The sequence below is a fragment of the Erithacus rubecula genome (genome assembly GCF_903797595.1).
Source record: "Erithacus rubecula genome assembly, chromosome: 5".
In the NCBI taxonomy this organism is placed as follows: Eukaryota; Metazoa; Chordata; class Aves; order Passeriformes; family Muscicapidae; genus Erithacus; species Erithacus rubecula.
This window is the reverse complement of record NC_136687.1, coordinates 9632071-9644260: the sequence shown is the minus strand read 5'-3', so window position 1 is coordinate 9644260 and position 12190 is coordinate 9632071. Positions and strand designations below refer to the sequence as shown.

At 35.9% G+C, this 12190-nt stretch overlaps 1 protein-coding gene across 5 annotated transcripts in view; it reads left to right on the top strand.

Annotated features, from left to right (window-relative positions):
• SORCS2 (sortilin related VPS10 domain containing receptor 2) overlaps positions 1-12190 on the top strand; it is a 530132-nt gene that overhangs the window by 410679 nt on the left and 107263 nt on the right. For all 5 annotated transcript variants that reach the window (XM_079307025.1, XM_079307023.1, XM_079307024.1 and 2 more), the window contains exons 4-5: positions 6543-6707; positions 11268-11341. In XM_079307025.1, the coding sequence (XP_079163151.1) occupies positions 6543-6707; positions 11268-11341 (239 nt within the window). The remainder of the gene's footprint in view (positions 1-6542; positions 6708-11267; positions 11342-12190) is intronic.

The following is a 12190-nucleotide window of genomic DNA, read 5'->3' as shown; positions in this document are numbered from 1 at the left end:
TGTGCATCCATTATCCTGTTTGGAAAGCATTGTTTATATTTTTGCCCTGTGATGTGTTCAGGCAGAAAATATTTGCAGTTTAGTTGGAGGTCTACAAAATAACTTCTTGAATTAGATTAATCTGTGAATACCTAAGCTAAAAAGATCAGTGTGTGCCTGTTTTGCCCAGTAAATAATAATATTTGTGGAAATATTGGTGGGGGAGAGTGAAACTTGCCCATTTCTCATTTTAATGCAACTAGAGGTTTTTTTAGTTTGTTTGTTTTGTTTCATTTTGTTTTTGTTTTTTTTTTTTCCCTCAGACACAGAAAATGTTCTTATTTTATGGGCAATATAAAATCAGGTTGGGGAACACTCCCCTGCTGTGACAAGAATTGGTGCTATGCCTTCCCCAGTACTATTCCCCACTCAAACCACTGATTTAGGGCATACTGGAAAAAACCATCTGATTTAGTTCTTGGTATAGCAGAGTGCATTAATTTAAACCAAACTTCTGAATATGATTTTGAAGAGAGCATTTCTCATGAAAATTCAAATTTGTCATTGTAGTCAAGTGACAATGATGTTTTGGTTCTAGCAGGTTATAGATGCATGAGGTTTATTCCTGTGGAGGAATCAGTAAATGGTCAGCTTGTGTATTCTACCCTTCTCTAAGTAAGGAGACTGATTAATTGAGCTGTAACTGGTATCCCCTAGATACCATCATCAGCCCCTTTGAGGTGTTCAGTTGAAAAGATCTGGCTGATTTAGGAAGATATGGGTTGCCAACAGGGCAGAATTTTCAGTCTGTTCATCAACACCAACCAGAACATCCTGTTTCTCTCTGGGCATTCATTAATATGATATGTAAGCACCCTTAAACTTGATTGCACTGTGGTGAATGCCCTAAAGGAAAGCCAACTATTTCTAAACTATTTTCTTTTATGATCTGATTATATTATTTCAGGCCTACCTAGGTGTAGTGTAAGCCAACTGTTCTCTGTCCAGTTACTCTGAACACATTTTGCTGTTAAGGTGCTAACTGTGATGTTCACTGCCTCTTCAGTATGCCTGATGTGTTACCAACTGTTCCAGTTGCTAACCAGTTTTTTTTTTAAAGATTCTGACCTCTAAACATTCATTCCACATCCTAAAGTGCCTGATATGTTGCTGATACGAGATAAAAAATATTGCACCTTCCTTTGTGATACTCCAAATGATTAATGAGCTGACCACAGCCCAGGGGAGAAGAAACTGTGATACATGCTTTCCACTAGCTCCACCAGGATTGCTTCAGATGGTCTTTGATTGTGTCCTGAGATTATGTGATCAGTGTAGCAAATAATTCTCAGAAATCATCCTTAATATTCCCATTTTCCCTTCCCTTGTGGTGGTTCTCCTAGAGATTAGTTGCTGTTTTGAAATGCTTCTGTGTGACAGCTTAAAAGGGATTCTTCAAGAGAAAGTTATAATTCTAGAGGAAGCTATGAATGCTTAACATAAAAAGTAAAATACTGTTCTGGGTTGTATGCAAATTCCTTTCTATATGTATTCCACCCAATTCAGTTGGACACAGAAGCAGACTTATTAGATGCACTTATAACCTACATTTGTGTGGAGTGATTTTCTAATGCAACTTCCAGGGAAAATCTACAAGATTAAGTTGCTGTCTGGGAGACATTTTATTTTGTTTTCTGCTTGGAATTACCTTGGGTTGATTTTTTAGTTGTTTTTCACCACTCTGAGAGTAAAGAGACTATAGTTCACTTTCACTTAGCCCCTCTTGAGTTATCAGGTCTCTCATACCATCCAAAATAAAAATCATAACCCTTTGCAGTCCACTTTGTGTGTTTTATGGATGCTGCCTGAGAAGCAACATCTCATTTACAAGTGGGACCAGGTGCTTTAGTCATCTCTCTCTCAGCCAAGTGTATCTAATAGCACATGAATAACATAAATTGTAAAGCAAAGAAAAATAGATGAGTTACTTAGTCTTAAAAATGTTGAGGGCATGACTGCAGTGCTGTGCAACTCTGTGAATGCTGGCACAAAGACCATTTCTTTTCAGAACTGTGTAGGCACAGATGTTTCTGTGATGGTGTCACCAGGTGATGCCCTGAGCTCAGCAGCCTTGTCTCCAGTTTAGTTAAGCACCTTCATCTAGGCATTAGCACTGCACATTCTTAATGGCTTTAATGTGAAGGAGGGTAGATTTAAATTGGATGTTGGAAAAAGTTCTTTAGTGTGAGGGTGATGAGATGCTGGAAAGATGATTGTTCAAAGTAATTGTTGATGACCCCTCCCTGGAATTGTTCTGTGCAATTATTTGACCTCAGTGTGGATGGCTTGTAAGTTCACATCATTAAGGTTTTTTTCCTGGAGTGGGTCCAGCATTGTTTAGGATTGTATCCCCAGAGGTGAATCCTCTATGTCCAGTGGGAGTTCTGCCTGCTGAGGTTCCTCCTGGCCGTGCTTGGCTTCTCAGTGCCTATCTGCTGTGAGCTTAAATGAAGAGTCTCTATATTTCTTTTCATTTCTTACTCTGCCCACAGGAGGTTTTTTCCTTCAGGGTCAGTATAGAGTGCTAAGGAGTGTCTTGATTTCTGACCTGATGGGGGATTATAGAATTAAAAAATAGTGTGTCTCATCTCTCTCACCACTTACTGAAGAAATCTCCTATAGCAAGTCAAATGCTGTGAGTGTAAAAGTTTATTCATCATGGGCATTTTTACTTTTTTTTTTCCTTTTGTAATATTAGGGAAATAGAAAGGAAAATAAAAGCTACAATTAAAATTAAGATCAGTTGCTGAAGCTGAAAGAGACAGCACAATTGTAATATGTTAGAAAATTGCCTTGTTTTAGAGAAAGTGCTGATTAAGATCAAATTTGTCTTGAGTTTAAATTTTGATTGGACTTAAACTGAGGGGAGGGGGGGTTATATTTCAGACACAGTGCAAATGATGCATGTTAATATCCTCTGTTTATTGCCACTTGAAATTGCAGCATAGCTTTGAATTGCTGCCAAATCTACAGTTAAGACTCCCGAGTAATCACTATGATTATTCCAAATCTTCATGGTAACAGTGAAAGAAAAAGTCTGATACACAAAGAATTGTAGCCTAAGCCATCAGAATCTTTTCATCCTTTGGGGCTCAGATTGTGATTCCACTCATAGCAGGAATGGTTAGACATGCATAGTGGCCAATCAGTCTTGAAAAAGAGATTAAACAAGTGGATTTAATTATGTTATTTTCAGATTTATTTGGTTTTTTTGTTAACTCCTGCCTCACTGACTTTTCCTGAAATGAGGAAAAGCATGGCTTTTCTTTAGTTTTGCAATGGTTTTATTCCTATATTGGCATGATGTAGTATTTTTCTTTTTTATTAGTTTTTTTTTCCTTTTCCCTTTGTTAATCTATAACAGATACTATTTTTACTATTTTTCTTTATAATCCATTGTATGGTTTATCTCCTTGAAATATTTTTTAACTTCTGTGTAGGTACTGAAAGTTGTAGACCTACATCTGACCTAAGTGTACACATGTGTTATTGTGGTTTATTTAGCTAGATGGAGATTTAAGTACTGCAATCTGAGATAAACAGAATAATATAAAGTTACAATTTACAAAAAAAAAAATTAGAAGAAACTCACAGGGGTGTGAAATTATATGTAAAATGTTTAAAAGGAGCTCAGATGTATCTGTGTTTAAAATCTGTTCTGGTTTTTATAGTTATTCAAGGAAGTAGTTTATTTTAGTAGTAGTTTATAAAAAACCCTCAGCCATCACTGCTAGTTGGCTCTGCAGACAGTGTGTCCCAGTTGCATCCCTTCATCAGTTGCTTGCAGGAGGATTTTGCTACTTGTTCTGCTTACAAAGTAAATAAAACTTGTTATGGAAAGCATCTAATGTGGATACAATATTGACTCTGGAGCGTTTTCCTAAATGACTTGTGTTAGCCAGCAGGCGAGTCTGAGCACCCGGTGTGTTAGCTGTGGGAAGGGAATCTGTGTGTCTGGCACATAATGATCAGTTTAAATTATTGAAATATAAATCACAACACTGAGTGAAATTCAAAAATATTTATTTAAATGAAATATGATGTGTGTGTGAATAAAAGAATAGTTAGCAACCCTGCCATATGCTTACAAGTCTACAATCTTTAGGCTATTTTAAAAAATAGATTTAGCTCCAAAAGATGCATAGTAATTTGAAGGACAGAATTAGCAAATATCACAGTGGGTTTGCATTACATTGTAACAAGCATTTTTCTTATGATTTCAGTGCTGTTGAGTCCACATTATGAAACTCAGGCATGCCTATATTTAAGCCTTATTAACAGTGAAAACCGCTCCCTATTTTATAAATTTCAGTCCTTTATTATTTTGAAGCCATAATTGTGGTATTTTTGGAAGTGTAAGATTTATAGGGTCAGAAAAAACGAACAAAAAAAACCAAACAAACAACCAAAAAAAAAAAAAAAAAACCCAAAAAAACAAACAAAACAAAAAACAAGACAATATTAAGACAGTATTGCTGTATTCCAGAGCTTACTGTTCTGTACAAGTGCAGTTCATGCCTTTTGTGGGGACTAGGTCCTTCTCTCATGTTCTGGTCAGGGAGCAACTCTCTCAGCAGGAAAATAGTTTGAATTTATTTCTTTCCAAGAGAAAATACATATTTCAAGCCTAAGTCACAGATGGGAGTCTGGCAAGAAAGTACAAATTTCTGTGCTGGGCATAAATGCTTCTTCACTGCCCCTTGAGATGCAGGCACAGGGACAGAGCAGCACATGGCAGCCACATTCAATTTTAGGTTCATGCCATGCCAGCTGCAGAAAACCCAATAAATGAGTGTGTTACAAGAATCTTTAATGCTGTATCTAGGCCACCAGCAGCTGCTGGTGGACTGTAGATAGTAATGAATTAAATAGACACTATTTGAAGCACTTCCCAAGAGAGAGAAAGCCATTGGATACATAGAAAAAAGAGAAGGCATTTGTGAAGGTGTCATTTACAGAGGCTTTTGAATAAAAATATCAGTTTCCTACTCTTGAGTAAATTATATAATTAAAAAATACAAGATTATAACAACGTAATGGATTATTATTTTGCTCTTCTTACTGACCTAGTCACGAAGCTAATGGAGTAGATTTGCTTTAATAAATGCTTTAGTGTGGAATTTCAGCACTGGACCATGAACCCTGAAGTATCTGCAGTTGTCTCTCTTTTTCAACAATGCACTTCAATAAATGCCCCATTTGAGGCATATGAAAGCCCTTGAAATTAGTGCCACTGTGTATGTGCTTCAAGGACAAGTGCTCATGCTTAAGTTACTTGTCATATTGGAGCATCTATAAATGTTGAATTTATGGTTTTCCCCCCAAGACCAATTGCAGTAAAAGCTCAGCCCAGCTGTCATAACTGTATAATTTATTAGAAGTTTCAAAATTTTAACTTCAGCTCTGCTCTAGAAAAGTGACTACATAAAAATTATACTGGTTTTTTCCTTCTCTGTATTCACATTATTGTAATTCTGTTTGCATAACTCATTGCCATTTATCTCTGTAAGCAATTTACAGTCACTGTATCACAGTGATCAGTATTCTGTGGTGGTCTTTTGCAGCATTTGCTGAATATTCTAAATACATTTTGAATTAAGGATTTTTAAAAATTGTTTTTGAAGCATGAGCTACAGAGAGCCCAGCTGGACATTAAAAATCCAGTTTGTTTGCAGGCTATCAGTTGATAAAGGCATGTTTTTGAATGCCAACTGGACCCTTTTGATCTAGAAAAACAATCAAAATGGATCCTCACATTGGCAGTTTTAGAACCATGATGGTAGCAAAAGGTGAAGAAGTTGAAATGAGTGAAATTCTGACTAAATTATGTGGGGAGAATTTCTTTGTTTGTTAAAGCTTGACATAAAGGTCACACAAAGAGACAGCTCAAGATATTATCTTGAGTCAAGGCATTGTCTGGGCCTGAGAAGGAAATAATGGATAATTTATTGGCATATTCTTCTGCATCAAAGTGAATTGCCTTTTTATTCAAAATATCTTAGAAAGGGGAGAATGGTGAAATGATGGAGAGATACCATAAAGAATTTGTTTCTCCTCAGTCATTCTGCTATGGCAATGATTATTTTTATATTTAGTAGCCTCATTAGATGAAGAGATGGATTTCTATGGACATGTTAAAATAAGTCATTACTAGTATTTTATTTTTCTTCTTGGTCTGGAAATTTTATCATGTGGCCTCATGAACCTAGTACAAGCACCAAAACCCAAGGCAGTCATTCTGAGTAGAGATGAGGAGCATAATCAGTTTGATGTGATTGCAAGAGAAGTTATAGAATGTAACATTCACAGATTGGGTCAGGGAAGATTAATAAATTCTTGCAATCCCTATCTCTCAGGTGACTTGAATTTCTTGTCTGCAGAATTTTGATATGTGAGGTAAGGTATGTACAAATAATTTACACACACACCACAAAAATAAGGCTGTGTTGTCTGTTATGGAGAAATCAGGCTTTTGAAGGTGTGCTGCTGTTTTTGTCTTTCAGATCATTCTTGTAAGTTCTTCCCATAATGACCGTGACCAAAGCCTTTTCATAAGCACAGATGAAGGAGCCACTTTCCAGAAACAGCCCATTGCTTTCTTTGTGGAAACTCTCCTTTTTCACCCAAAAGAAGAAGATAAAGTACTTGCTTATACCAAGGAAGGCAAGGTAAGGCTTGAAGATACTGCATTTCTTTGAAATTTAAGAATTCCTCTGTTAAGATTATATAAAGCAATTCTGACATGCTGATTTGTCCTGGGTTTTATGAAATACCAATTGCCCAGAAGGGAATCATATAGTGGTTTAGAGATTTATTTAAATATTTATTTTATTCATGTCCAAATCTTTGTGATTATGTTAGTTTCAATCCTGGCATTTTCAGTTGATATTAATATTGGGAATATTTATCCTTCTGCATAATACAGTATAATAATAATGAAACATGCTCCTCCCTAGAAAGTGAACCATAAACAATTTATAGTACAGTAGAAAGTTAATGAAGTAGAAATATTGCATCCAAAGGCTGTTCACAGGATATAAAATAAAGTCATACAAAATGAGTTGCACACACATATAGCAGAATAAGATTTGTGGAATCAGTGACTTTGTAGAAATGTAGAATAATTATCTCCCTTATGATAGTTTTATGCTCATATTCAGGAGCTGTTCATGTTTGTAAATTTTGACCCTCTTTCAGATTTCTTCTGGTTAAACTGTGAAGTCAGTTTTCTGAGTGGGTTGGGCTAAGCAGTGCTGAGTGTGCACACCATCTGTGAGTGTGTAGCTCATCTCTTTTCACAGTGCCAAAACTGCAGCTGCAAACTCCCTGTCATTCTGGTCCTGGTAGCAGCTTTAACTCTCCTGTTTTAAACCTAAATTGTTAAACTCCAGTCCATTCTACCCTCATCATACCTCACAGAAAATGTATATTTAGGTGGTGAGATAAGTCAGAGAAATTGAACATACTGCAGCCAAATGCTGCCCTGATTCCAGTGATGCTGTATCAAGTCATCCTTTTGGACATGTTTTTGAATATATGGTAACAGCTGATCCCAAAGTAATTCATGTTTACAGGAGTTTTTAAATAAGGGTGGAACTAGAATAAAAAACATAGCAAACCAAACTAAGTCACAAATTACACTAAATATTTTACTTAGCTTTGATTTCAAATTCCAACACAATTAAAAATAATTTGAATGTATGTTATGTAAATAAATACTTCAGGGAAGCCTGAAGTAATGAAAAACCTTTGTTATGAAAATATTTTCTTTTTTGTTTGACTTTTGTTCCTGACAGTAGATAAAATTACTCGATTTTTATAGTTGCAGAGGGGCAGAATCAGGAAGTGTAAGAGTCCAAAGTGTACTGAAAAAGTTGTACAGCCCACAACAAGTGGGTAAACAGAAGGGAACAGAAGGTAGAAGTACAAAGTGAAGCAGTTGGTGTGTGTTTTGATGAATTAAGCATGTTAGGAAGACTATCGGACATGTTATACTCGGATAATCTCCCAGAAGGAGTGATGCTACTACTTATCGTGCTTAAAATGTGACTGGTCAAGAAAACCCAAAAAAAAAACAACTGTGAAAAAAGATTTGGTAAGGAATAGTTCTGCAGGAGTAGCTGGAAGGGTTGGGTAATCTGATGCACTTTTCTCAGGCTTTCAATGACATTAGAAAGAGTAAACCATAAAGACTTCCTTGATATCTTTACCTTATGTTATGTGGGAATGAAGGATGCCTTCAACTATAACTGGGTCAGTAACCTGCCTATGTTTTGTATGAAATCTGATATAGTTGGCCTAGAAGGGAGAGGAAGATAAAGTGATGCTGGCAGAGGAGGGAGTTGAAAATCAAAATTGCAACTTGACACAAGAAAAGGTCGCTGTACTAAAATCAATGATCTTGAGAGATAATGTTGATCTGAAACTGCTCTGAGGAGTCAGTACACTCTGGGTAAAGTTAAATAACTTCACCTTCCCTAAAAGAAAGTAGTATCAGAATGCAACACAGTCTGAAACTCAGGAGAAATCATTAGCTCCAGTTACTCAACAGATTTTTTACGAAGGCACTTCAGAGACGGTAAGGAATGCAAGGAATGAGGTCCTTCATAAATATCAGTCAGCAAGGCTTCTCTGTCTTCTGGAGCATCATGGCCTTTTTCACAACTTTTGATTGGATTTAGAGCTTATTTCATATTGCAAAATATGCGTTGTTCTTTCATTTAGAACCCTAGATTCTGTTTAAAAAAAATCTCTACCCTCTAGCTGGCACTATAAATGAATGCAAATCCAGTCAATGTGGTTGGATTAATCCATTTACTGCCTCAAATCTATATGCTCTTTTTCTGGCTACCCCTCAGTTATAATGAATAACAATCATCTGTTTCCTGAGCCTACATAAATGCTTCTAGATTTTTTTTTAAATGTTCAAGGATGCAATAGATTTTAATTGTTCATTTGGAAGCAGAAAGGATGAAATAATTGCAAAACAGAAAAATATTTTCAATATTTTTAAAAAATCTTTTCCACACATTGATCACACAAGTGAGAATAAGTGGAATTATCAGACATTTTAGATTTGTTTGCTTCAGCCAGAGGTTTTAGCTGTCTACTAAAATAACTGGTTTTTAATAGTTTTGTCATATATGCTCGTTGAAAAACAGAATACATACGGGTCACTTGCGTTTTTTTTTATTACAGAAAGTTCTATGTGTATGTAAGTTAGTTACATGTTATTTTTTATCTGTTTCAAATACTGTGTCAGTTAAAATTTCATTTCAGTTTGAATGTACCTTATTAGTCCTACTTCAAGCTCCCAGACTTTAATCTTAAATGTGTGTATGAGCAGTAGTTTGGGTTTGAGGGAGAGGGGGTGGACTTGGTTTGGCCTTTGGCTTCTCTTGTTCTAAGGGCGAGAATCTTTCATTTTCTTCTGAAATTCATTGATGACAAAAATATATCCCGTTGTTCATGTGCCTGTGTTGTTCCTTATCCTAGACAATTCTCTTCCCTCTTACCAGTAACTTCTGAATTCTTGGCTTTCTTTGCAGCTTAGACAGCAGGGTTAGGATAGTGCATTCAATGATCATCTCTCCCAGATTTAAGCAGTCTGCTGAGGGAGGTTACTTGGTGAGCAGGGACGTTTTAGGAAATGTAAACCCAATGGTTATCTTTTCTGCAGTGCTTGTGGTGACAAGTATTTGAAGCAGTAAGCAGCTTAGGTTCTTCACCCTGCACAGTCCAGTCCATTCACAGCCACATCCATCCCCCTGAGGAGGTTGCTTAGAGCAGGATGTTATAAAATACCCTGGTTGCAGCAAATCCTAAGCCACATAAAACTAATATCAGAAATTTAGCAGGCAAATCAGGGGCCTGGCTCTGCATCCCCATTATTTGGCTGTGAGGATGAAGAGATTTTGATCCCTGATCATTTCTATCAGTGCATGGACTGGGTCAATACTACAGCAAGCAGTCTGAGTCCTCGTTATAGTTTCCTACCCTGTGGTCTATTTACTTTAATCCAGTGTGCAATGGAAGGAAGCCCAGTCATTGTGAAGTGCAGAGTAACTACACTCTTCTATCTCTAATTCTCTTCTATCTCTAATTCAAACTTCAGTAAATTTACCCATGGAGTTTATGCTATATCACCTCAACCTTTATGTATTAATATTGCTGTTTTCTATAGTAAAACATAATACATAACTGTGGGAGGTTTTTATCTTTTGTCATTGAACCTGTCATTTTAAAACATAAACATTCCTTATTACTCCTTATAAGACACTTTCCCCCAGAACACTATTACTGAATTGCTGACTTCTACGTCAGAGAACAGTTTTATTTGCCTTTTTATCCCCCTTATTAGAGATACCAAGAGAAAACCCATCTTATGTAAATTGGATCAAATAAGAAATGCTTGCATACAGCAGGGGGCTTTAAATCTTTAAATTCTGATAAGACTTCCTATTTTAACTAGAGGAAACACATTTTGAAAGCAAATGCTCAAGGAAGAAGATTTCTTAAGAGCTGTTTTAGATCCCACGTTATTCTGGGGAAAAACATCTTTAATCTACACTCTTGATATCCATCCATATGATTAGCATTTGTTTTTTTACCAGAGGGGAACTGTTCACAGAGAAGGTGGAGCTGGAATCCTTCTCCTCCAGGCCATCTTCTGCCTCTGTGCTGAAGGACCACTTCTCATGGGTTACAAATTAGTGTCTGTGGAGCAAGCCCAAAAGTGCATCTCTCATCATCTCTTAAGCATTTCTGTAATATATTTTGATCCTATTTTAGCAGAGTTTTAAATCCATTGGCTTCCTGACTTAAGTATTTTTGATGGCATTAAGGCTTGAAGCATAAAGGAAAAATTAGTGCTTCTTTGGTCAATGAACAGGAAGAAGAAGTGCCCTTTTACCATCTCTTTTGTGTAACCATGCTGAGGTAAAAAATAATCTGACCCCAAATGAATTGTTTTTTCACTGTAAACAAAAAAGGTAATTGTTGTAGAATTTTCTTTATTATGGATGCTATTTTAAAATAATTTCTGTATGAAAGGCTGTTACTCTGAAAACAAGTTCCTGAGTTCCTGGTAATGTGTTTTTGGGTTTGTTTGGTTGGTTTTTTCCCTTTCAATTTGCATACAATCTGTCTTTCTAATAGTGATACAGGGCCTGTCTTTGAAGATATGCAGTATTATCAGTTTCCTATCACCTTTTTTTTTCCTTTTCTAGATTTATGTATCTGTTGACTTGGGGAAAAAATGGAATCTTCTGCAGGAACGAGTTTCTAAAGATCATTTCTTTTGGTAAGAAGTCTGTTATTTTTGAAATAATAAAATGAGCTGAGAAAGAATGTCATTCTAATCCAAAAAGAAGTTTACAGAGGTATAGATGGGGCCTGTCTGAGCCTTGGCATCCTTTGCAGAGGATGGCAATGTTTCTGTATCCTCTATTGCAAACTCATACTCATGCCAGGGATCATACAGAGTATCAGCACATGGAAGGTCTGGATCTATGGAGCCCAAGATTTAAAGAAAACTGCAGTGTTGAGTGAAATCACTTTCAATTTTACTGGTGAAATTGATCTTTAGAAAGGAGTCTTTTTGCAGAGAAAGATCTATAAATTTTTTTAAGAGAGGCTGGATCATACCTACCAACTGGAGTATGTATACACTTGCACTACTAAGGAAACTGGTGAAAATTATGACTTTATTGAGAACATAAGTCTAATTTTTTTATTTTCAGCTCAATTATTGTGCAGGCATTTCATATTGTGTATGTGTCTCACAAAGTATTTAAGAAGTGGCTTAAATAGGTTGAAAAATGTTTGAAAAGTAAATTAATTTTCCTTATTTTAACAAAGAAAATTGTTTTGAAAATGGCGTAGCATCTTTAAAACCAAAATTATACATTTGATAGTGTTTTAATTAATTTTATTTTTCAAATTGGTCGTTTTCACACTCACTTCCACCTTTCACATTTAATTTCAATATGTATGTATGTATTTTTTTATTACAGGTTTAAATCATACTACACTAGACATTTGTGTTCCCTAAATGCTTTTTAACCTCTAAATGAACTCTCATCTTTGCCAGTTGTGTAAAGTATAACTTTCCATATGTCTATGGAAACATATCTGGCTTTTGGTGGTATTT